This window comes from Pelophylax lessonae, assembly GCF_965119305.1.
Source record: "Pelophylax lessonae genome assembly, chromosome: 1".
In the NCBI taxonomy this organism is placed as follows: Eukaryota; Metazoa; Chordata; class Amphibia; order Anura; family Ranidae; genus Pelophylax; species Pelophylax lessonae.
In genome coordinates, this window is record NC_138768.1 from 384,035,619 (window position 1) to 384,063,555 (window position 27,937).

General features: G+C 38.9%; 1 protein-coding gene across 15 annotated transcripts in view; it reads right to left on the minus strand.

The window, feature by feature from the left end:
* The window catches only part of PTPRD (protein tyrosine phosphatase receptor type D), a 1,741,884-nt gene that overhangs the window by 66,598 nt on the left and 1,647,349 nt on the right, over positions 1–27,937 (minus strand). For all 15 annotated transcript variants that reach the window (XM_082266411.1, XM_082266413.1, XM_082266423.1 and 12 more), the window contains 3 exons: positions 26,597–26,772; positions 8,045–8,164; positions 6,394–6,548 (listed from right to left, as the gene is read on the minus strand). In XM_082266411.1, the coding sequence (XP_082122537.1) occupies positions 6,394–6,548; positions 8,045–8,164; positions 26,597–26,772 (451 nt within the window). The remainder of the gene's footprint in view (positions 1–6,393; positions 6,549–8,044; positions 8,165–26,596; positions 26,773–27,937) is intronic.

Consider the following 27,937-nt stretch of genomic DNA (forward strand, 5'->3'; position numbering starts at 1 on the left):
CATGAGCGGTGCCCACCTGACTGCATGAAAAATAGCTGCTGATCAATCACCTGTGTATATACTGTGTGCACACCACCTAAAAACACCAACCTGGAGCACCCAGCCTTAGAAGGATCTTTGCCTGGCAATGGGTGCAATCATCTAAGCTGGACAGGATTTGTTGGAGTGGCTGTTCCTCAGTGTTCATCTTTCAGTCTGTGTAAGGTGATTTTTCGTGTACGAGAAGGAATAACATCCCTAGAGGATATTAAGAGTCACCTCAGTGCTTAGTGACCTAAGAAATACATTCGGCCTGCAGCCCTGTGCATTTATATGGTGAATGAACTCCTTGGAGAGCCTGATGTTCTTATAATTTCCAGAGGATGGTGCATTATGTAATTAGATGGTTTTAAAGAAAAGATGTTGAAATTCAGATTCAAGAAGTGGCTGATTATTTTGCCACTTTAGATGTAAAAATGGATTAGTTAAGTCCGAACACAGTCTACCCTAACCAAAGCTTCCCTTACTAACCCTAAATGAAAAAAAAAAAGAGAGAAAAAAAAGCTTAAGTTAAATAATATTATATAATGAAAAAAAAATGTCAGCATTCAAATAGCCAAATGAAAGCAGCGTGCAACCAGTGCAAATATACCAACACTTATATAAACAACATAAAAAATATATTGCAGTGCTGTAAGTGCATACAGAATTAAATGTGAATTTATATGAAAATAAAATCTCTATCAAAGATTTTAAAATACACAAAAGTGATGAAGTATCCTAAATCCCAAAAAAGTGTCCTTTGTAACAAACCCAAGTGAAAGAAAGGTTGAACTGCAAAATTTCCAAGTGCTAAAATGTTCTCACGTGTCACCAGTGATGTCTTGCCTTCACCATATAGCTGAAATGCAAACTCACCAGAACTAATTGCTGTCTAAATTATAGGTGTGTTTCCTCTCTGGTTATCACTGTTGAACGGTCAGATATAATGGATCTCCCAATTATTAAGATGAGGCCAAGATGAGAGTTAAAAAACTCTCAAGTAGCCAAGCAGGATAAATCATCAAACGCAAGAAAAAAATAGTGTAGTATTTATTGTACCAAAGATAATAAAACAACAAATGTAAACAAAATCCTTAAATCACATCAACAGATTGCCAGACTATATGCTGAGAACTGGAGGTTTGACTTTAAGTAAAGGTCCATAAAGTGCATAGGGAGCATGTAGTAAAAAAAAACACTTACATAAGGTGTCGCCACACTAAACTTAGAATGGCGGTTTGACTTGAATCTATGCCTGAAGTCCAGCCGCCATTATAAGTTTAGTGTGGTGACACCTTATGTAAGTGTTTTTTTTCAGTACATGCTCCCTATGCACTTTATGGACCTTTACTTAAAGTCAAACCTCCAGTTCTCTGCATATATTCTGTCGATGTGTTGATGTGAGTTAAGGATTTTTTAATTTTGTTTACATTTGTTGTTTTATTATCTTTTGGTACAATAAATACTACACTATGAGCATTTTTTTCTTGCGCTTGGTGATTTATCCTGCATGGCTGGTTGAGAGTTCCCTGATGGACTCATCTTAATGATCGGGAGATCCATTATATCTGACCATTCAACAGTGATAACCAGAGAGGAAACAAACCAGTAGCTGACGGTGTTATTGCTATCCTATAATTTAGACAGCAGTTCTGGTGAGTTTTCATTTCAGCTATATGGTGAGACATCACAGGGGACATCTGAGAATATATTAGCACTTCAATCTTTTTTTCCTTGGATTTGTTACAAAGGACACTTTTTTGTGATTTAGGACACTTCATCACATTTGTGTATTTTAAAATCTTTATTGGAGATTTTATTTTCATATAAATTCACATTTAATATTATATAATATTGGAGATTGTTAATGAAACTGTGGTTTCTCTTCATCTGCTTATTGCTTATCCTCTTTCAACATACTTAATGCTTTTTTGCGCAGACTGAGGGATGCACATTTCCACTAAAATATAGTGCAGATAGAAAAAAAGGAAAAAGGATTTCAGTGATCACTAACTCTCACACATTTTATAAAATATTCCCAGCTGTATTTTCAGACAAAAAAGAAGACTACAAAACACATGAATGGAGTCACTGAAGCACCAGAACCTGCTGCGTGACATTTAGCAATACAAAAATGTGTGTTATATAGCAGAAATGTATTTTGTGGGAAGTGTGTGCGTAACTGAAATAGCAGTCTTGGGTTGGTGGTTACTAGAAATGGTTTAGTGCACAGAATTACTATTTTAGCCTTGTGACAGATGCTTGATCTATTAAAAAAAAAAAAAAGATCTCTGGGCAATATCACATGGTGAGAAGCATCTTCAGGATCAAATGAAGCATGTGCACAGTTATGCCGCCAGAAGAATAGCAGAAAGATTCTCCTAGGGCAGTAAATCTCTGCATTCTGTGAGATAGAGAGAAACATGTAAAAACAGAATCTGGGAATTGTAAATCTTGAGTGATGGCTGAGTCAATATCAAAAGTTGCCAAACAAAAGAAAATTAAGATAAATGCCGAAATATTTTATACATTTTGTACAAGTCTTTTATGGTGGGAAGCTGCATAAATGTGTATATTCTTATATGTTATTCAGCTAGAGGGTATTCTAAGCTTTCCTTCTTCCCCCTTACTCAATTAGTTAAGTGTGCATAGCCAAATTGGTAAGATGGCCTAGATACAAAACATACATTATAATGTTGCTAGCTTTGGCTTGGTAACAGATGTGTGTACGTTTTGCTCATTGCATGTGGCAAACCCGATAATTCTCATTTTATTTATCCAATAAACTTCCACAACTAGCTTTATAATATCCTTTGAGTCCCATAAGTCATAAATCACTAACATTTCGTTGGAGCCTTGCTGTCAGTCAGAAGTATACTTCCTCCACATCTCCAATAGGGTTTTCCCCTGTGGTGCATTTACTGCTAGAGTAACCTGGGAATGCTCAGCTTATTTATTACATTTTAAAGAGCCTCCTAGTCCACCACTAACATAGGTCTGTCTAATGGCCTCTGAGGGAAATATGTTTTTTAAAATAACTTTTTGCTTATTTGATTTATTTCCTTTAGTATTTTTAAGGATCACAATATCCACCAGCTGCTGTTAACTTGGTTACCAAATCTTAAGTGGTGTTGTTTTTATGCAATTTAATATAGCTGAATAATTGCATGATGATTATTTTTGTTTAACATAATGACTTGATTTTGGTTGCAACCCAAATATTTTCAATCCCAGCTGAGCATGACATGTTTCAGGATATTGTATCTACACAGAATATATGTGTAAGGGAAACAAGTACAGCTGGAAAAGCTCAGCTTTACCCCTGTCCAGATCACCATTATTGGGTTATAAAAACATTTTTACATTTCCTGCAGATGGTCAAATTCTTTTCTTTACCAGTAATGCTCATTCAGAATTCATTATGGACAGCTGCTGGCTTTGATATAACAGAATCGCAAGCACACAAAACTCTACAGCAGTCACTTACATTGCTTCTGTCTTATAGGAATGCACTATGAGTAAACAAAGACTCACTAATACAGTGTGTGCCTACAAATAAAATAACTCATTATGTGAATTTATGTGGATAAAAAAGCTTATTTTACATCTAATAAAATAATATAAGGAAACTGAAAGCAGATGTTGGAGGATTGCAGAGTGTAACTACAGTGATATGGCATTTAACAGAAAAGACTTATTCCTGAAGTAGAACTCCAGACAAAATCATAACCTGCTTACACGTCCTACCATGTATATATGTATAACCACCCTCTGCATACCATATTGGGTTCCTCAGTTGGTCTAAAGATTTAAACTCAAAGAAGTCCCAGCTCTTCTTCTGATGCTAAAGGTTTTGTGTTATTCATATTCCCGGAAAAATGGCCAAGAAATCATAAATTCTGCCAGGGTATGTAAACTTATGAGCACCACTGTATATATATATATATATATATATATATATATATATATAAAGAGAGGGAGAGAGAGATCTATCCATCTCTCTCTCTCTCTCTCTATATATATATATATATATAATTTTTTTTTATGAAAAAGGTATAGCCTTCAGCAAACATGAACTTTCCAAGGCACATTCTTCTTAGTTCGATCCACTGTTTCATTTACATGTGACATGCCTTACTTACTGGTAGCCATGGTTTGCCATAAGAAAGATCTACACTCAGCAAAATTGAAAAACCAGTCTACACTCCACAGGAATCCTACTGGTATGTTTATTGTGTGTAGCTGGCTGTTGACAGACACCCCACCTTGAGTCATGTGCCCTAAAGGTGGCGACTGTGTCAAAAACCAGCTACTTACAAGAACTTATCCCAGCAGGATTGCCGTTGTGTGTCTTGAATTTTCCATGCATATTGAGCTAGATGAGCTCCTGGGACCTACATCGGGGGCAATCGACTTCCCGAGAGGTTGTTTTAGGAGCTTGGAGTGGTGCAGTCTTTCTTTGGCCTCTACACTCACCAATTACAACAAAAACAAAGTTTATGTAATTTATTAACCCTGTCTTTGGGTTTTTAGTAACGCATTTTAGTTCAAATTTCAAAACTACAGCTGTGCCCCACACTGGATTTTCAACACTGTAGACTATCTATCTCACATATTACCCATCATATCCTACTCCTAGGACTAGAAATGATGAATCATTCACATGTATTTAGTGATAGTTAAGGCATCTGCATCAACCCTGATAGAGAGTTGAATGGGTTAGAGATTTGCGTAAAGGCACATGACTGCAATACAGTGACTATAATAAAATATTGCTTACTCAATGTGTCTAACTTCACTAGGGGATCAAGAGGGTACATTTCCTGCCAGGTTCACACTGAAAAATGACATTCATTTGCCTGCTACAAACCCAAAACATTATAAAACATTTTTTTTCTTTTAGTTTGCACCTTAACCACTTGCCTACTAGGCACGTTTACCCCCTTCCTGCCCAGGCCAATTTTCAGCTTTCAGCACTGTCACATATTACATGCTACACTGTACCCATATGGAATCATTTTTTTCTCACAAATAGAGCTTTCTTTAGGTGGCATTTAATCACCACTGGATTTTAAATGTTTTGAGTAAACAAACAAAAAAGACAGAAAATTAAAATATAAAACATTTTAGAGTTTGTTATAAAGTTTTGAAAACAGATAATTTTTCTCCTTTACTTATGTGCACTGATGGGGCTGCACTGATGAGGCAGCACAGATGAGGTGGCACCAGTGGGCACTGATGAGGTGGCACTGGTGGGCACTGGTGAGGCATTGATGGGGCTGCACTGATAGGTGGCATTGATGGGCAATGACAGGTGGCACTAATGGGCTCTGATAGGTGGGACTGGGAGGTGGCACTGGTAGGCAGCACTATTAGCTAACGCTGATGATGAGGCACTGATAGGTTGCACTGATTAGCAGCACTGGTGGGAACTGATTGGCAGCCCTGATGGGCACTGATTATCATCACTGATGGGCACTGATTAGCAGCACTGGTGTGCACTGTTGGGACCAATGTCCCTTTAACAGAAGCTGGATATCGGCTTTCTTCTTCTCTCCTCTCGCTGTCAGTGTGAGGAAAGAAAAGCCAATAACCAGCCTCTGTTTACATCCTGTGATTAGCTGCCGATGGCTGACAGCTGATCACATGGTAAAGGGTAAAGTGGAGTCCGAATTTATGGAAGTATGCTCGCGCTGTAGCCATCTTTCGGCTATAGGGCAGGTGGGAAGCTGTTAAAGTGTGTTTAAAGCCCAAACTTTTTTAAATTAAGTTTTGGAGGTGAGGGGTAAAACCACTGTCAAGTTTTGTATGTTGTGTGTCTGCCCACTGGGGAGATGAACTCTTTTTATTTGTCCCTGTCACTGGAAAAGAAGGCAATGAAAAATCCAAATTTTTGGGCTATAACCAGAACAGGAATAGAGAAGATTTTTTGCTGCTGTGTCTAAAGGACAGGAAATGAGAGAAATCTTCCCAATGGGAAAAATATGGCAACAATGTTTTAACCCTTACATATTCCAATACATTATTACAGGCGCACTGTAATTTGTGTATCATGTTTAGTAAAATAGCTTTAAAGGTCAGCTCCACCTAAAGGGTGTAGATGCCATAATGTTTGTGATTCAAATAGTTACATTATACTGAAGGCTGACCCTCCTACCTAATAATCGGTTTTGGAAAAGACATGATAGGCTGAGAGAATGGTATAAATCTTAAAAAAAAAAAAATTGCAAAAATAATTGTGACGTTAATAGTTCAGCTGAACAGAACTGATTTTTGTCCTAATAGCAGCTGAAGTTAGACTTTAGTTATAGCTACCCTCATTAGTGGAAATTATTTTTCTCCACTGAACAACAGTTTAAAAGTGCATCATACCTGCAATGGACAACCATGGGTCCTGCATCTGGAGGATTACATGTTTTCACTCTTCTTAGGAATGCTAGAAAAGGTGTTGGATGTTCTGGTACACCGTGATCTGGCCAAGCTGTAAACTGAAACTGTCTGACTTCTCGCTTTTCACTTGATCCATTCTGTCAAACAGAGAACTTGGCTTCAGAACAATGATTTCCCATAAGCATATCAGTACAATGAGTAATGTTTTTTGAAGGCCTGACAGTAAGCATGACATGTTATTGTTGCAGACTGAAAGTATTGTGGCCATTTGACACAACTATACAGTGCCTATCGGGTGTCAAGGTATTGTAACTTCTGTTCTGTAAGTGTTATTACAATATATTTTCATGTATTTTATGACATCTTTAAAAAAATGGTCTGTGCTGATTGAATTGTATGCTATACATCTATGTCACTACACATCCATCCTTTTTTATAATTATAGGCTTTTCAAGAGACAATTATTTAAAATGTAACATTATTTCCTGCATTAGTACTTTCAGGAAGCCATGAAACTCAAAATGATTTCATTATTTTGCTTCTTTATTTCTTGATTGTGGTATATTTTTCTTAACTGATTAAGTAGCTTCTAAAGTCATAAAAAGGAGGAGGACAATTTAAATGGGTACTTTGTTAGCATTTGGAGGAAATCACATCATGTGCCTCCTGTGTGATTATATTAGCATTTCTTTTTTAAATACAACCGAGAGAATGTCTAGTTTGATAAAACTGTTGTGGTAAATTAGCTAATAGCTGCAGGAGTGACCAATAGAAGCTTGCCAGATGAGTTTCCTCTAGGAAAGGAAAGAAATAATCTTATCTCAGGTGGCATGCTCTTAGATACCAGCCCTCCTCTTGGCCATGACCACCTCTTTGGTCTACCTTCTTTGGTATATGTAAACATGTACCGCTGCATAATTTTTTCCTTATACAGGAAAAATGTAACACTGTGAAGTCATGAGGTGGAGCACAGCAACCAAGGCAGGGCATTGTAGAAGTAATTTAGTCATCACTTGAGCACACGATTACCAAATACTCATAAAACAATGGGAATGATACTGGGCAGTTAGATCTATAGAAAACTCTTTTTTTTTATTTGATTTATTTTTTTAATGTCATTTAGGCAGGACAATATGAGTATGTATGCATGTAACGTGATCACTGCTTTAATCTCATGTAAATTATAGCCTTTTCTACTCTTTATGCTTTTTCTTTATTAGTGAGTTCATACTGTAATAAGCTAAAGGTTTACTTTAATAAGTAAACATACTGTAATAAGCTAAAAGTCTACTTTAGGCTAAGTTCACACTGTTCCATGTTGGGAATGTGTGCATTTCCAACACGAGAGAGAAATGCATTGCTGTTTAGGAGGCACGCAGGGGTACCGTTAATTTTCAAAAAGGGTCAGGGACATCTTTCCCCACATTTCTGCGGGTAGGGCAGCCTCTACCCCAGAACGCAGCAACAGAACAAGTGTGAACTGGGCCTTGATAAATTAACTCTAATAACTTGTTAAATCGATATCCAATATTCACTTTCTAAAACATATGTTTTTTAAGATGTGTGCAAAGATTTATACAATTTGAGGGTATGTGCTATTTCTGTTAAACGTCTGCTAAGTTTAAAGGTATACCTTGTATAGAGCAAATGTCCTGACACAGTAGGTAGCGAGTTCAACCGTGTCTAGTAGAGTCACTTGAATAAGGCCATATGTTTCTGTTCCTCTGCTTGGCCAGTACTGATCACACTTTATCTAGAAGATAAGAAATTAAATTTGTTAGCACAAATGATTCTACAAATCCCAAAGTTATCTGAAACCTGGACTACTGAAATGTATCCTATAAACAAAGCAAATGGGAGGCCCTTCATATTTATATTTATTATCCAGGTGCAAATATAAAGAAAAAAATATATAGGGACTATGGCAGAACAAGAGGTGTCCTGGTACTGTACCAGGCCAGCAACCTGGGTCAGGAACAGCTGTAATAAATAAACAAGCAAAAAACTATGAGAAGCAAACTGTACACAGTTCCCAACATATGCAGTGATCAAACCAAGTGTTGTGGAATTTAGATATGGGTGCAAAATAACAGTTAAGAGTCACAAAACCAAATTTACTGTTACTATTATTTCACAAACAATTCTAAAACCAGGCAGAGAAAATAATACATTTTAACCCCTCATGCAACAGTATGAGTACAGCTAAATATTCATGAAATGACTGTCAAGATGTGATTAGTCCATAAACAATATAGAAAGTGCAGCTGTCCAGCAATCATATAACAGTAAGTACTTATCTGCCAAAAACCCCATAAAACGTTTCAACAAATCAACTGGAAGACAATGAAAAGAACTTACGGAAGTCAATAAATGTTAATGAGCAACATCTATAAAGAACACTACCAGTCACATTACTTACGTACACCAATGAGCATGCAATTACCAATATCTAAACTGCTGTCTGTGTCCCTAATATATGCTTCAGAAAATGGTAACAACAAAAACTTAATGCACCATCTAAAAATAACAAAGTGGGTTTTCTTCCTAATTAAAGTATTGGCCTTGAGAGATGTATTGAGGATTAAAGTGACACTAAACAATATCCTTATTCTCCAAAAATAATCAGTATACATTGACTTAGAGGCCCTGTAATCAATTTTTCATCTTTTCTGCCCCCCCCCCACACTTCCATTTGGAAGGAGCGGTGGGCTTTGGTTGAGGTCATGTGTACTTCTGTATCCAAACTAACAATCCTATAGTCCATATTCCATTTTGGAAGCCAGCAAAAGAGGATGGCTACGTTCCAAAATACAGTGGGACCATAGAGAACAAATGTAGCCACCCTCTAACAGAAAGTTGGATCTCTGCAGCAAATGCAGCAAAAACAAAAAAAAGGAATTTAGAGGAGGCTGTGGGCAATAGAAGGTATTTTTTTCCAGTTAGAAATACTGTACATGCTTGAATATAATTTTTTTTGTATCACTTTAAGATAAGAATGTAATCTTCATTTATTGAAAATCAAATACATTTTAAATAAATACAATCAGAAACATGATATAGCTTCATAAAGCTTTTATGTTTCTGTGTTCAGAATGCTTTCTGTACAAACTTGTCATTTTAATTTTTGTAATTTCTAGGTTTTAGATCTCAGGGACACAAAAAAGTTTGTTAACAGAATGACCTGGTTTAATAAAACTGTCTGTTTCTAGGTATTGGAAGTTCAAAATGTTATTAACATGCAGTATAAGTGGAAGCAGCATGCATTTTTTACACATGCCTATTAATAAATAATGTGCATAAAACATTTTTGCAAAGTAAAACAAAATGTAAAAAACCTTTCACCACATTCCCAACATGTGGTAAGGTCAAAAAAAGGTCAGATACCTTTTGTTGTGTTGTGGTATATGTGAAAAATTAGTTGCATATTATGAAAACGATGTTAAAGAAACATTTTGTTAAAAAAAAAAATAAACATTTTGTTGCTCATCAAAAGGGTATATTAGCTCAAAAGTGAAATTTCAACTGTAAGTAGAGACTTCCAGACTAGGTCACCACATCATAAAGACTTCCTCAACAACAAGTTTTAGCCAGCTCAGTAGAACGAAGCTCGAGAAAACATAAGCAGAAAATAGTATGCACCCGTACAATACTGAGAGGCGTATACACAAATGCCAAAAGCCTAGAGAACAAAATGGAAGAACTGGAGCTGCTGCTGCAGCGAGGCAGGTAAATGTCATCATGGGGGACTTCAACTATCCCAATATTGACTGGGCAGAGGGGACAGCTTACTCATTAAGAGCCAGTCATTTCTTAGATGTCTTACAGGACAACTTTACGTCCCAATTTAGTGGATTAACAGACTTGAAAAATTACTAGATCTATTAATTATGAACAATTCACAGGATGATCACATTTAGCAGAAATCATAGGAAAAGGAGGCACGAGGGTAGTACAAAAACAATACGTTTAAAATGAGCAAGACATCAATTTGGACCAAATCATAGAAACATTGAACATGGAGAAAAAATGCGAATGCTTTAGGAACATATTAGGAACATATTAACAAAGGTATCACACCAATGGGCAATAAATATAGAACAGTGAATGTTAAACCTGGGTGTCTAAACTGTATCCTAAAAAGTCTTCAAAATATATAAAGGGGATGGGTCATTGGCAGCATTTCAACACTATAAGGAATGCAATACGAATTGTAAGAACACTGTCAGGGCAACTAAAAAATTGTTGGTAACATGTCCCAGGATGTACCCTTTTGGATAACAGAAGGCAGTGTCCAGAAAAGAATAAAAAAGCTTAACATAAATCACTAGGACCAGATGGCTTACACCCAAGAGCCCTCAAAGAACTCAGTCAGGTTATAGCCAGACCATGTGGAAAGCATATTGACAGAAATGGTACCAGCTGATTCGAGAAAAGCCCATGTGGTACCAATATCCAAAAAAGGGCAGAGACATATACCTGGAAACAAAAGGCTAGTCAGCCTTACATCAATAGTATGTAAACTTTTGGAGGGGATGATAAGGGACTTTATCCAAGATGGGTTGTTCCTGCCAGACCAATCTGTTAACATTCTAAGAGTAAGTGAGCTGCCATCTAGATAGGAGAAGGCCGGTGGATGTGGTGTATCTGAATTTTGCAAAAGCATTTGACAAAGTCGTAAGTGGGGTACCAAAGTCTTGGGACCAATTCTCTTTAATGTATTCATAAATGATATAGAGGTCGGTAAAAATAGCTCTATCTCAATTTTTGAGGACACAAAAATAAGCAGAGCAATAAGTTCACATTTTGATATATACATTTTATAGGAATAACTAAATAAAATAATGGGGTGTGCAACTACATGGCAAATTAGGTTTCCTGTTGAAAAATGTAAAGAGATGTAATTGGGGGCTAAAAACAAATGCAAACTACTCACTAGGGGGAGAACCTCTGTGAAAATCAAGGATAGAGATAGAGAAAGATCTGGGGGTTCTGGTAGAAGACTGAGCAATAGCAGGAAATGTCAAGCTGCAGCAAGAAAAGCCAGCAGCCTATTAGCTTGCATAAAAAAAGGGAATTTACGCCAGAGATAAAACGATAATCCTGCCACTTTATAAAACTCTGGTTCAGCCACATGTAGAGTTTTCTGTCCAGTTCTGGTCACCAATACTCAAGAATGATGTGTTGGAGCTTATGAGAGTCCAGAGAAGAGCAACTAAATTAATAAGCAGACTGGAGGACATCAATTACGAGGAACAACTACAAGCACCAAATCTATTCTCCGTGGAGAAGAGATGCTTAAGAGAAGATATGATAGCGGTATATACATACCTTGATGGTGATTCCAGCATAGGAAGAAAACTTTTCAGGCTCAGGGAGTGTAAGAGAAGGGGCCACACAATGAGATTGGAGGAGAAGCAGTTTAACCTTAAGTTGCGTAGGAGGTTTTTCACTGTCAGGGCAATAAGGATGTGGAACTGTCTTCCACAATTGGTGGTGTCAGCGGGGAGTATCAATTTTTTTTAAAAGACTTTTGGACGTGCATCTTAGTGAAAACAACATACAGGGATATGGGAAATGATTATCGACATTGCCACACATACACCTACACAGGTGAAACTGGATGGACTATTGTCTTTATTCAACCTTACCTACTATGAACTATATTTCTTGGCTCAGTTTCACTACACCTTGATTCAATCCCATTTGTCTTGGTGCATTTCATATCGACATCAAATAAAGGCCAAAAAAAATAAAAATATTGGGTCCTGTCCTAATGGCCCCAGCAGATAATTGTACAAGAACACTCAAAAAGAGAAATTTTAACACTCGAGCCCCCAAATATAAGGAACTATTAAAAGAATATTCCAATGCAAGGTGAAAATTAAACCTTGAGATCTGTACAGGAAGCTTGTAAGAATTGCATCAAACCCGCAACCAACTAGCATCGCTCTTGGCAGGCATCTCTCACTCAGCCTTATGCAGGGTACACACAAGTGGGCTGAACGAAAAAAAAAAAAAAAAAACAATGTAGGAACGCAAGCGATGTTAGTGCAGTGCTTCACCCGCCAGAACACACTGATCAGCACTTGCAACTATTGTCAGCACTATATCAATGCCACTAATTAATATATAAAAAAATAAACTACAGCCAAAACAGAAGAAGTGGTATCTTCTTCTTACTTGTCATACTTAGATAAAACAGTGGGCATGAATACACAATTCCAAAAAAGATGATAGCACACACTATACTCCAAAGAAAAGAGGAGTAAAACGTGTCTTAAAGTACTGAGCTGCAAAACTATGTAGGGCAATGTAGTGTTTATAAACTGGACGTATGCTGGGGCCTCACTTAAATAAACTAACATAGAACTTTAAAGAAGGAGTGTGAGAGTGGCATGCAGTCCACAAAAAAAAAAAAAATCAGTTGACATGCCAGGTTTAGAATATTTGTCAAGATATTTTTGCTTACTGGGGAAATTTCCCATCACTTCCTCTTTAGAGAGGTGTCTTGATGCAAAATGTATGCAACAAAAATCTCTGTTTTTAACTTTGAGATCCCATTCACATTTGTATACAAGTCAAAATTTCTGCGCTAATGGATGAATGAGAAAATTGAAAGAATAGCTGCTGCCTACCTCAAAATATAGTATAAAACTATATTCATAAATAGAGTGAATGGGGAGGTAATTATACTTCAAATACACCATTTGTATTGTTTATACTCATTTACATCAGCATGCATAAAATATAGATGGCATTTCATTTATATAACTCGGTGTAACGGATCTTTGTACCCCAGGTGGGCACATCCGCCGGAACTGTGTCTCCTGTCCTCCAAACGCACCCACAGCCTGCGGAGAAGCCATATCCAGCCCGTAACCCCTCAATCACGAGACAATCCACACAGGTGTTGAGGGTTAACCATGCAGAGCTTAAACTGTTTATTACATTCCAAGACAACAGTTTTACATACAGTTAGGGAAACTCCCCTTAGCCTTTCCACAGAAGGGGGGAAAGGGAACCAACCAATGAGAACTGAACATTTGTACATTTGAAACTGCAAGTCTTAATAGACACCCCCTGCGGAGAGATGTCTCCAGCCCAGCTCAGGCTATTGTCTGTATCATGAATCCACACACTTAGACATAGAAACAGGAGGGGGGGGGGATGGGTTGTAACATTACATTACATTAACTCAATGCCATGAGTCAGTTGTTCAGAGGATGAATAAAGGGAAAATAAAATGCAATGTCCCAAACTCATAAGAAAATGACACAAAGGGGTTTACAGTCCAGGGACAGGGTGATTCGTCACCCATAGTGACGGCTAGTACCGTCACATCTCTTCCCCCCCCAAAGGTAGACTAATCTAGGTACTAGACCTCCAACTGGTCTGTGCCTGAATTAGTCGGGTAACAAATCCCAAAGAGTCAATGTCTGTTTGCCTGGATAATTCGTCGGCGTTGCCATTTTGCTTCCCAGGGCAGTAGTGGATGGTAAAGTCAAAAGGCTGCAGCGCCAAACTCCAGTAGCTTCTGGCCCATAGTCTGTCGGTAGGAGGCTTGCGCACAGTCCCCTCCAAAACACACAGTGACAGTGGGTTCTGTCACATTTCTCCCCTTTTAAAAACAGGCTAACGAGGTTCCTGACCCTCAACTGGTCTGGACCTGCGTTAGTCACAAACTTCCACCCCAGGCAACCAGGAAAAGTAAAAGAACGACTCTGGCGCTGGGGAGCAACACCGCACATAGGGTCTCCCATGAATAAAAACAGCCGCTGCAGAGTGGGAACAGCTGTCTGCACTCCTCTGATCCAGGGCAGGGTTGCAGATATTGGGGGGAGCTGAATAATTCTCTGCCCTGATGCCAGCGCTTCCGCTGGTAGGGAATGTAGGCTGGTAGGGCTATGCATTTGGGGAGAAAAAGGTACTTGCTTTTCTCCTGGTGTAGTTACCAGCCACTGAGAAGGTATCTTGCAGGGACTGTCTCCCGGATTCTTCATCTCTGGTTCTGATGCTGGGCAGAGACCATCAGCGCTCTGTCCTGTAGCCAGCGCTTCTGCTGGGGGGATGAACATTGGGGTAGTGTCCAATTGTTGGGGAGGGAGAATTGCTTCCTCTACTCCCGGTGGGGATATCTGCTGTTGGGAAAACAGCTCACGCAGATCCTCTCTCAGACTCTCCGGATCCAACTCTTTTTCTGATGCTGGGCAGATGCCAGGGGCACTCTGCCCTGTAGCCAGCGCTTCTGCTGGGGCACCAGATGAGATACTCTGGACTTGCTGCTGATCACCATTTCCCAGCCTTCCAGCGCCTGTCTCAACTCCCCCTTCTGAGACCTTCATGCTATTAGCTTGTCTCGCTGCCTGGTGGACCTCCGGTGCGTTCCGGCATTCTAGCGCTCGCAGTGCCCTCTGTATCATCGCTGCTTCTTCCATTGCAGTTAGTACGGGAAAACGCAGGGTCACCCCTGGCCCCATTTGCTTCTCATCTTCGTGACTGTCTGCTATTTCTCTCCGACAGTCCCAGGCAACGGGAGCCATGCCAGGCTGCTGATCACCGTCAAACAGCCGCTTGTAGGCAATCTCGAGCTCCCATTCCTGCTCAACCAGGAACTCCAATTCCTCCAGGTCACACGCCTCGTCGGGGAGGTCCAGCACCTCATCTCGGAAATCCAGAATGTGTTCCAGCCGCCACTCCTCATCGCTCCCAAAGTCTGGGTCTCCGTACATTTTTTGATGGAGCAGCCCCACGCCGCCATAGCCAACGCCTTCTGTTGGGCTGCCATCTGCTGTACCTGGCCACAGTAGAGCCGCGAACCACCGGAGGGCTCTGTAGCTGGCGTCCAGCCTCATTTCCTCCTGGACCAATCTTCCGAGCTCCGTCTTCCCTTCATCTCGCGGTCGTTCCCTCAGGAACACCTCTCGCGCACGGTACTGCTTCCGGTACATCTCTGTGGAGGAGGGAAGGATCTTCCCCTGATGGTGCCGCTCGTGGCTTAGCGCCTCATGCCAGAGTTGCCGGCGGATCACATCCTCCCAGCCGAGCCTGGTGTGCTCTGTCGCTGGTCCCCGATGGTGCTTCCGCATGCCTTGCAGCCTCCTCCCGAACTCCGCTCTCATGCTGGCTGGTCCCCGTATCACTCCTCGGCAGCTGCCCAGATCTTGAATCCTGGTGGTGGTTTGGATGTCCTGGACTGCAGGAGACATCCCACCGCTGCCAACCAATGAGAACTGAACATTTGTACATTTGAAACTGCAAGTCTTAATAGACACCCCCTGCGGAGAGATGTCTCCAGCCCAGCTCAGGCTATTGTCTGTATCATGAATCCACACACTTAGACATAGAAACAGGAGGGGGGGGGGGGGGATGGGTTGTAACATTACATTACATTAACTCAATGCCATGAGTCAGTTGTTCAGAGGATGAATAAAGGGAAAATAAAATGCAATGTCCAAAACTCATAAGAAAATGACACAAAGGGGTTTACAATCCAGGGACAGGGTGATCCGTCACCCATAGTGACGGCTAGTACCGTCACACTCGGACTTCCTTATTTTTGCTCATAAGTTCTACCTAGCAACAAACCATGCCATATTTCTTCCTATCAGATATCAAAGCCGTTTTTCTCAAAATTTGCATACTAATAATCTGCCCGGCAACAAGTGACCTCCGATTATAACAATTTCCTATTGGCCGCTAGCTTTTTGTTATGCAAGCCTAATTCCGGTTGCCAAGTAACCCACTAGTATATTAAGAAGCGGACCTAATGTGACCTTACGCTGCTCCTGATGATGTCAGTTGATGACGAAACGCGTAGAGCATAGCCACGTCAGTTCCGCTTGAGTGAGACGCAGATCCGGTCGCTGGAACGCACAGCGTCCAGGAAGTTACCGCTACACGAGGGGTTTGCGGTCCCTATTACCTGCGTGCATGGTACATTGTTTAAAATGTGAGTACTTTGTATTTTTACTTAATAAACTTAAACGTTTTTATACAGTACTTCACTATATGGAGTTTTTTCTTCCTTGCACTGTCTGGAATCTGCCCTAACTTGATGGATGTGCTATGTACATGAGGATTTATCGTCCATAATATATTCATATGGGAGAGTGTAAACTTGTGTAATCTGATGAGAGTGGAGTACGCGATCCGGTCGGCTGATTGAGGGGCTCATTCTAAACACCTGGTTACCCCTGCAGGGGTGCCGCCCTCTGGTTATTTATGGACTTTTTATAGGATGTCTTTTTACATTTGAAATATTTTTACCAATCTTTTATTTAAATATATTGAAATGTACATATATATATATATATATATATATATATATATATATATATATATATATAGAACATAGAGCCCAATACCTCAATATTTTTTACTTACTCACCTTTTTCACATATTTATTTATTTATATATTATCTCTCTTGAGATCACTTCAATTGGCCACATCTAGCATATTGGCTAGTTTTTCACGTTTATTCCCGTTCACCACAATTTTCATTTGTTTATTAATTGGTTTTACTTATTATTCACTTATTTAAATGGTCACATTTTCTATACTAGTATTTACTTATATTTATATGGTCACTGTCACAAAATTTGCACTTATTCACAATATTAATGCATAATTATTTATTTATTTATTAATATTTATTATTGGGCATTTGTGCATTATACCATATACTGGTTTTCAAAATATTGGTTCATTATATTTATATGACATACTACACCTTATTTATTTCCCTTCACTTATTGTGTGATTACATCTGGCAGCGCCAAATTACCTCCCCATTCACTCCATTCACATGTGTGTGTTGTGGCAACATGTGGTTTACAGTGAATGACACCCCAAAACACTGTACAGTAGAGGACAACACACCAAAATATACATACTGAAAGTGAGGACAGAATTTAAAACCACACAGATGTTTTAAGGCTTCCCTGCTATGTCCAAAAAGTCTTGGATGAAGTGAAGCTTTTTGTTAAAAAATAACAATAACAAAAAAAAATCTATCATTTAATAAAGGGAAATTCTTATTGTAAATTAAAACAAGAATACAAATGGTTGCTAAAAAAAAAATCTTTAGTGGCAAAAGTGATGCTTTTTCAACTGCAATCACAGCATGCATCGAATGTTCCAAAGATTTCCTTGTAGCACAAAATATGACAATAAAACCACTATTTTCATTGCAATCACCGTTTATTGAAAAAAGATTATTACTGTTATTATTACATCACAAATCATTATATAAAGAAAATGAAAATTGCTGGTATAGGCAGAAAAAAGATGATGGGCGTCCTAAGATTCAGTTAAAAGCATGGCTAGGCAAACACATATAATTCTTCCATTTTAACGCTGACAACTTGGCACATCAACATTTGGGTAATGTGTTCATGGGAAGAATAAGTTATGCATTTATAATGAAAAATGTCTGTCTAGAATATTGAATGGCATTAGCTATTTCAGCCTTGTTACGCTTTTCTGGATTCAGCATTTGCCAAATGCTTTTTGTGCATTTGATTGCCATTCATATAAACCTAATATTTTACAGCTATAATGTATATTTCTGTATTAAACTGCACAGATAAAGCAGGTGACCATAAGAATAATTCCATCTACATGCAGAAAAAAAACTGCTTACTACTAATGCCAATGAGTCAAGCAGTAATACATAAATAAAAGTACTGCAAGTGGGTCATATGTGTAGCTATACAGAGAGGACAGAACAGCAATCTTTACAATGGCATTTCACAGGACCAGCCACCATAAAGGCTCCAGACCTATGTGGCTGTTAAATATAGCATTTAAAGTGGAGTTCCGGGCACAGATGTAATTTTTCAATAAGCATACCCCCGGGACAGTCAGGGCTAGCACATTCCACAATGGCTAGCCTCTGATCTGTCCCGGTTCGCACTTACCTTTTAGAAGAAATACTTACTTATAAAATTTCTTCCACAGCGTTTCCATCTCTCTTGTGGGCAGCTGAAGCCGGCGCGGTCCTCTTCTGCGTCTTCTTCCGCGTCTTCTTCTCCCAGAATGCGCCGCACCGGCCCCTCTCGTCACTTCCGTTGCGGCGTGCCCAGAAGCTGTTTAGCAGGGGAATGCGGCGTCGCCCGGAAGTGACGTGCGGGGCCGGTGCCGTCGCATTGATTCCTGGGAGCTATGACGTTCAGCTCCCAGGAATCATCGCGAGGCAGGAAGTGACGGGGTGAGCCGCGGCGCTGAGGGAGGAAGTACCCTGAGGTGAGTATTTACGATCTTCAATTACAAGGTGAGTTTAAAAAAAAAAAAAAAAAAACCTAACTATCCAATTCCTTTTCAGGTTATGCAGAACTAGCGGACGGGCACAAAAAAAACCATCGATTTTGTGCCCGGAACTCCGCTTTAAGTTGTTTTGGTATATCTGTTTGATAGGTCAAACTGTTAATCTTGCCAGAAATCTCGTGGGCTGACAAGCTCTTGTGATCTCTGCCTGTATTGACTGCTATCAATCAAATTGTTCTCTGAGGACTACAGAACTATGCCCCTCTATTTTATGGACAATAGGATGGTTCTGTAGTTCTGTAGTCTTACCTTGTTTCTGTTTGTAATACAGAAGGGTGTTGGCATCTTGGGGCTGAAATTGTTTTGCTGGCAGAATTACAATGTAAATATAAAGGAAAAAAAGGAAAACAAATGCAGCCACCACATGTATGGACCACTAAGCTGCAATATATTAAATTTCTGTCTTTTCCATATGATAATAATAATAATAATAATAATAATAATAATAATAATAATAATAATATGTTTTGCTTTTGGTTTTAGATATGCATGATAATGACAGAATCATTGAGGCTGTCATTGCTGACTTCCTCTTTGAGAATGTTAGTTCCCTGTCTAATAAGCTGAGGCTTTGGCTCTAATACTTTCCGAGTTTCTCATCTAAAAATTCTACAAAAAAAAAAAAAAAAGTGCAGTGCAAATCACCATATGATAAACCAAAATGTCATAAAACAACACATGTAAATAATAATATACTGATAGACTGTGTATTACTAGCCCAAATCAATAAGACATATATATAACAACACATGAATTACATAAATACGTGATAAGCCCAAAATATAACTTAAAATATACCAAAATTAATCATAAACACATATCATATGTCAATGCATGCATACAGTCCATAAAGAAAAAAAAAAAGACATCCATAGAGAAAGTCCATAAAAACCCAGTGAAATGAACTGTAAATAAGGTGAAACTTGAGCAATAATTCAGTGATCCATTATTGTGTTATCATAAGGAAAGGGTCCCACCACCACCATTGACTCTCCACTCTCACAAGGAAACATGGACCTATTTGATGTTAATAGGTCAATTAGCGCCTTTCCCTTTCACTGAAGGGTAAATAAAGCAGTTTTCTCGGCCACTGACTAAGCAGATTTATATCAACTTATAGTACAGCACAACTAAAACCATATATACAACTAAAAAATATTTTTGCAATTCATATGGGTGATCAACAATTGAAAATTCGTGTCTTTCTAAAATCATACAGTGAATACAAATAAATATATAATTATACATATAATTGTAAAATTATACCCAAAACCACCACGATTGTGTGTTCACACTCAGTAGTGAATGAATATATAAAAGGAGCCACGTGCTGTCGCCACGCCTGGAAGGCGGTGAGCTGCCATCTTAGCTGTTCTGATCTATGGGTATCCATGCTTAATGGGGTAATTTTTGTGCAATTTAAACAGGCAATTTGTATTCAGTGCACTGAATTAGAGAGTGGTACATTTTTTTTTTTATAATAAAATAGCAAAGTGGTTTCACATACTACACTATGAGAGTTATTCTATATATCATTTGCTGAGAGAAGGAGTGTAACCTGGTTCTAGAGCTCTTGGAGTGTCTATTGGAGTATCCCGGCAGTGCTAATATCCAAGGATCTGGGAAGGCTATGTCTGATCTTACCACTGGGTCTTTCCAAGAGATTAACGGCAGCTTGAACAGGTGGTGGAGCAGAGCGGTGGGGCACTTCTTTCTGCACATGCATTTGGATTGAAGCATGCATGTTTTGATGCACTTTTTCAATTGTGGCTGGTATACAATATTAGTGGATGATTTGCATTTATAATGTATTTATATATTCATTCACTACTGAGATCACACAATGGTGGTTTTGTAAATAATTTTACAATTATATGTATATTTAAATTTAAATTTTTTTTTATTATTCACTGTATGATTTTAGAAATTAATGAATTTTTAATTATTGATCACATATATGAATTGCAAACATATTTTGCAATTATATGGTTTTTTTTGTGCTGCACAATTTGTTGATATCAATTTGTTGGATTTGGGAACACACCTCAGTGATGAGTGGCAACTGAGCATGCTTTTTGCACATTAGTATCACTCACCTCACTCGTTTTCATAAATATATATATATATATATATATATATATATATATATATATATATATATATATATATATATATATTTTAATGATTTGGGGCGATAAAACTCAAATGGTGCATGTGATTCAAAGAATTAGTGCCAGTCCAGACTGCATTTTTATGGGGAATGGCAGCCCACTTTTATTTAAAGGAACAGAAAGATAAGAAACAAACAACAGCAATTTTACTTGCAGGGGGGTACCACCATTACTGTATGAAACTTGTTAGTTCAGCCTCCTGGCTTACTCACTTTCACACAGCTGCTTCAGGCCTCACGCCTAGGCCTTAGGTCTGCTCCTCAGACCAACACAAGTACCCTTTGGTCAGGCTCCCTTGGGATCAGCTACGCGCTAGGTTGTTGGGGACTACCATTGCCTCCTGCAGACATGTACATTCCAACTGCCACCTGCAGCCTCTCTCTGTCTCTCTCTGAGATGGTGGGAGCTCTCCTGACTCCCATACACAGACCTCATGTCTGTAGGGTGGAGTCCTCCTGACTCCTGGGCCAGACCTCCTGTCTGCCAGGTGCAGCTGTCTTCAAATGGGAGCCCTGAGTGCTAACCTTGGGAAGAATATGAACCCAGACCACAGGTGTGCAATCTGCATGTCTGCCTCTGATAAAAATCAGGTGTAAAATGCTAATCCACACTGTGACCCGGGGTCGCCTCTCTACAAAAAATATATATATGCTGAACAAAATTATAACCGCATCACTTGTTTTGCCCCCATTTTTCATGAGCTGAACTCAAAGATCTAAGAAAACCGGGATTCATCCGTGAAGAGAACACCCCTTCAAAGTGCCAGACGCCATTGAATGTGAGCATTTGCCCACTCAAGTCGGTTATGATGACAAACTGCAGTCAGGTCGAGACCCCGATGAAGACGACGAGCATGCAGATGAGCTTCCCTGAGACAGTTTGTGCAAACATTCTTTGATTATGCAAACCGATTGTTGTGGTAGCAGCAGTCCAGGTGGCTGGTCTCAGACGATCTTGGAGGTGAAGATGCTGGATGTGGAGGTCCTGGGCTGGTGTGGTTACACGTGGTCTGCAGTTGTGAGGCCGGTTGAATGTACTGCCAAATTCTCTGATACACTTTTGGAGACGGCTTATGGTAGCGAAATGAACATTCAATTCAGGGGCAACAGCTCTGGTGGACATTCCTGCATTCAGCATGCCAATTGCATGCTCCCTCAAAACTTGCGACATCTGTGGCATTGTGCTGTGTGATAAAACTGCACATTTTAGAGTGGCCTTTTATTGTGGCCAGCCTAAGGCACAGCTGTGCAATAATCATGCTGTCTAATCAGCATCTTGATATGCCACACCTGTGAGGTGGATGGATTATCACTAACTAAGCAGTTCCCTTAGTTCCCCTTTAGATCCACAAGCTTCTCCCATAGCCTAAACAGGCTAATTACCTTTGTCCCAGAAAACTGCAGTCAATCATGAAGTTCTGGAACGCCTACACAGGCTACAGGCTCCCCAATCTTACAACATCAACAAGTGATGTTAAGGCAGAGTTCAGAATTGCAATCCAGAGATGGTTCCTTCTCACCTAGAATTCTGACACTCGTTTACAGTATGCTTCTTAAAGGTCTTTGACTCAAAAGTCAGGCAGCTAGCATTTTCAAAAGATGGCCAGCAAAGGGTGTTTCCATACTTTTTTCATGCTGGAGGCAATTTTAAACTGAAGTTTAGGTATGGCCATTTTTGCTTAGTTGCATTGGTCCAGCTCGTAACTATGTATATGCCATACACATGGGGTCTTTATGGAAGCTGAAAATCACTGTAGTAGACACAACTATTGCAGCGATCGCTGCTTACTTCTGGGTTTTGTGCTAAGTAACTGCCCTGCTGCTTGTTGAACACAATAGGTCTCTCATTCAGCACAGGTGCCAGTTAGAGAAAACTTTGCATATCCTGAATTAATGCAAAGCGTTCTCTGATTAGATGAGGTGGAGATCATGATGTCACTAGCCCCCCTCTCTTCTTCGTGCAATCAGAAAAACCTTTGCATTCATTGAGAAAGGCATTCTAAATGGTGTCCGTGCCAAGTGATTAAACTGCTGTATTCACTAAGCAGTAGGGCAGCCTACATGGGACCAACAGCATGGGACCCAGAAGCCAGTGGAGATCACTGTAGCTGTGTTGCCTACTACAGTGATTTCCAGCTTCCACAGGGATCCCACAGGCATGACACATGCATATATACATTGGTCTAAGCTTTAAAAGGTTCTGTAGGTTCCTTATTATACCTGACTGTGCTCACTCTAAGATATGACTTAACAGTGGCTGGCACAGGTTCCAAATAATGTACTACAAACACATGTGCAGATTACAGGACTGGTGGTATGATCAGTTCCTGCATCAGGGTCTGATAAATTATAAATTAAATTGCAATGTTCTGTTTTTGTCACTAAACTGCATCATTTATAAACAAAGCTCCATTACCGTTTCTATGTAATCTGAAAGTGTGTTCAGGATCTCAAGTAAAAAACATGAGCTGGGGAAAATCCCTTTTACCACAGATTAAAAAAACAATTGGCAGACTGTCCTGGGATTTACAATTTCATTTATAAATTAAAATGCATGTGCAAGCACTTTTACTCTGTTTCCTATATATTCTGTGATCCTGTATGGTCAGGTCGTTGAGAATACTTTAGCATATATGCTTTGTTTATTCCACTGTAGGGGAACCTTAAACTCGTTCCCATTAGATCATGTAGGAAATTGTTCTGCTCATAGATATCTAAGCTCAGGATATAGCATTTGCAGAACTGATCTAACAGAAGTCTGTGTGGACAGAATTGATCTGGGCTTTATAAAACCCACTGGGGAATGTTATCAACATTATGCAAGGAGGGATAGCTGAGCCTGAAAGGCTTATCACAAGCCACATACTGGCTCAGACTTTACCCAAGACAAGGTTTTGGCTAGATTTTTAGCTGACATACATGTATAGCTGTTAGAGAAGAAACAGTTAATCTTCTAGAAACCCACTGCTGCTATTGAACAATAAATAGTGTATGGAGTCACACATCCTCCTAACATTTTCAAGCTAAAGTTATGGCCATTATTAATGTAGAAATGAAAGTGACTGGAGCATAAACTAAATAGTGGATAAAGACGGCATGCAATGCAGCACATTCACTAATGAGAGTAATGAGAACATCTCACATAGAAAGTGACCTTGCGGTGGAATGAAGCTTACAGTGCCATCCACAAAAAAGATTGATGTGTGATGTGATTAATGAATTCCTTACTTTTACATTCTTTTGTCACCAACAAAAACTGCTAAGTAAGCAACATCTATGCTATAATACACATTAACTGGAACTGAAGACATATGGCTAAATGCCAGGTTGAAGCATGCATATACTGTTTTTGACTACTGTATTGGTTGGAAATAAGCCTCATTTTGGCTTATGATGCTGTTTAGATAAAAACTTGTCCGAAGAAATATTATTTACATTTGAGAAAACCTTCCCTGCTGCTTTGTAATTGTTGTAATGCCCCTCAAGCCACTCCTAGCAACCAATCACTGACTGGGATGCCACAAAGTATTAAAAGCATTATTAGCAGTGCATTTAGGGAGTTATGGTGGAACACGGATAATAGCAGGATAGTTAGATAGAGACAATAGCTAGGCAAAAACACAAAAAACAAATCTGACAACACATGGACAAAGAACAGGTAACTGTTACTATGTGTATGTTAAAATATGTACTCAACAAATGGACAACTGTGATTATACGCAGGCAACAAGTGGACAATCATAACAAAATTTGGGCAACAAATAGGCGATTATTACAATACTTAGGCAACAAACAGGCTATTATGACAATATGCTGACAAAAATCAGATAGTAGATTCCAGATTCCCAAAACACAAGCACCATTAAAAGCCCATTGCGCTCCTTAAAAAAAAAATGACCCTGAAGTGGAATTCTTACTTACACCTAACTAGCTTTAATATTTGCTGAATGTCCCCAGATTTTATTCCTTCCTATTACTCACAGATCATTCAAGCTGTTTAGCTCAGTACCTTCCTCTGTCACCTCCTGTCTTCAGACCCTCACTTCTCTAAAAACAAGTATCCTTTTTGTCCAATACCTGTCCTATAAGCTGACCTAAAAGCTCTCTTCCAAACTTAGTCCCTGAAATACACTAAACAAAATTATAAAAGCAACACGTTTGTTTTTGTCCCCATTTTTCATGAGCTGAACTCAAAGATCTAAGACTTTTTCTATGTACACAAAAGGCCCATTTCTCTCAAATATTGTTCACAAAACTGGTTAAATCTATGTTAGTGAGCACTTCTCTGTGGCATTGTGCTGTGTGATAAAACTGCACATTTTAGAGTTGCCTTTTATTGTGGCCAGCCTAAGGCCCATTTCACACATATGGTCCGTTCAGTTCATCAGTTCATTCACGTCAAAATGTATTAGTTTTTCATCCGTTTTTCATCAGTTTTTCGTCCGTTTTCATCAGTTTTTCATCCATTTTCATCCGTTTTTCATCCATTTTTCATCCATTTTTCATCCGTTTTTCATCCATTTTTCATCCATTTATTTACATCCACTACCAATGCAAAAACGGATGAAAAACGGACCGTTTGTCCGTTTACACCCATTTTTCGTCCAATCCGTTTTTTTGACGGACGAAAAATAGGGCATTCATCCGTTCCAAACAACAGACATTGACGGAAACGGATAAAAACGGATGTTAACGGATGATCATCCGTTATCATCTGTTTTTACATAGTGATGCATTGATGTCCGTTTTTCATCCGTCAACGAATGGATTAAAAAGAAAAACAGTCAAACGGACCTTATGTGTGAAAGGGGCCTTACCTGTGCAATAATCGTGCTGTCTAATCAGCATCTTGATATGCCACACCTGTGAGGGGAATGGATTATCTTGGCTCAGTGCTCACTAACAAAGATTTAGACAGATTTGTAAACAATATTTAAGAGAAATAGGCCTTTTGTGTACATAGAAAAAGTCTTAGATCTTTGAGTTCAGCTCATGAAAATTGGGGGCAAAAACAAAAGTGTTGTGTTTATAATTTTGTTCAGTGGATGTACGAATTAGTGCACTTGCACTTTCAGCTTGTTTTTCGGTGTGTGGGGAATAAGGAAAGTTAACATAAGGCTATTCCAAATAGTTGCAGTGTTTAGATATACATTATTTTGAAAAAAAAAGAAGATAACTAGAGTAAACTGTGCTTTTAATATTTGCTTTGAGTTTTACTTTAACAAATAATTCTTTATAAAGTTACATATTCCTTACAGGTTCTTGCTGTGTTAGATTATTATTACTACAATCCAGCTTATAAGATTTCTCAATGATTGTGGTAGGAAACATTAGGAAACATTAGATTGTATGCTCCTTTGGGCAGAGACTACTGTTTTCCATATTCAATAAAATATATAATTTAATCAGGGATATACAGTATTTTGCATTGCAAAGCAGAATCACCATTACGTCCTGAATGGTGTAAATATACTCTTCTACTATAGTTATACTGTGTGAGCCATTTGTATATAAAGAAGGTGTTAATAATGCAATGGGTAGGTTGGTGGTCACTGATTTATATATCTATAAAGGCAAAGTGTTCTTTGAAGTGTGAAACTGTGAGCTGCCTTTAAAATCATTCAGACACCCTGTTAAACACACATAAACGAATGCATGACTAGATAAATTAAAATAATAAAACTCTTTACCCTTGATCTCTCTTCCAGTTTGGTCATCATTACGACTGTAGCACTGCGTTGTTCCCACATCATTCTCCAGAAATCTCCAAAGGTTTCTGGAAGAGGTCCTTGTGTTGCTATATATGCATTCTGTTTTCTGTAACCATCAATGTAATTGGAATTGATGTAGTCACTTCCTGGTATGCCTGTAAAACAAGGACAGCAGCAGTATGGGTTATAATGACCCATAAGAATTTCTTGTAAAACGTTTTATTTTGTTATAGTTTCATATTTCCTAGAATTAGATTCTGATGGAAAATTTGTTCCAAGCTCACAAATTGTTCCTATTATTATTTAGACTAAACACAGACATACACATACTGTAGCTTATGCTTATCTAGTTTAAAATCCCACAAAGTAAAATAATAGGCAATGGTTTGCAATACATAGAATGAAAAAAAATATGTCTAGTATTGTACAAATAGATATTAAGGCCTAAACACAAGCTTAGTGATTATTCTTATTTAGAACTTGAAATGGAGCTATGATATTTTCCAGAAGGCCTGGCATATTGTAAAACAACAGGATTCTATGCAGCCAAAACACATTCTTATCTTGGTCTCCAGATAGTGTATTAAAGTGTATGTCAGGGTAAAACACATATCCAGTGCATTTCTTGCAATACATACAGTATCTCACAAAAGTGAGTACACCCCTCACATTTTTGTAGATATTTTATTATATCTTTTCATGTGACAACACTGAAGAAATTACACTTTGCTACAATGTAAAGTAGTGAGTGTACAGCTTGTATAACAGTGTAAAGTTGCTGTCCCCTCAGAACAACTCAACACACAGGCATTTATGTCTAAATCACTGGCAACAAAAGCACGTACACTCCAAAGTGAACATGTCGAAATTGGGCCCAAAGTGTCAATATTTTGTGTGACATCACGGAGCTGGTGGATGTTCGAGACCTTGCGCTCCTCCACCTTCTGTTTCAGGATGCCCCACAGATGCTCAATAGGGTTTAGGTCTGAAGACGTGCTTGGCCAGTCTATCACCTTTACCTTCAGCTTCTTTAGCAAGGCAGTGGTCAGCTTGTGGGTTTGTTTGGGGTCATTATCATGTTGGAAAACTGCCCTACTTCTCAGTCTCTAAAGGGAGGAGATCATGCTCTGCTTCAGTATGTCACAATACATGGCATTCATGGTTCCCTCAAGGAACTTTAGCTCCCTGGTGCCGGCAGCACTCATGCAGCCCCAGACCATGATACTCCCACCACCATGCATGACTGTAGGCAAGACACACTTGCCTCACCTGGTTGCCACCACCCACCCTTGACACCATCTGAACCAAATACGTTTATCT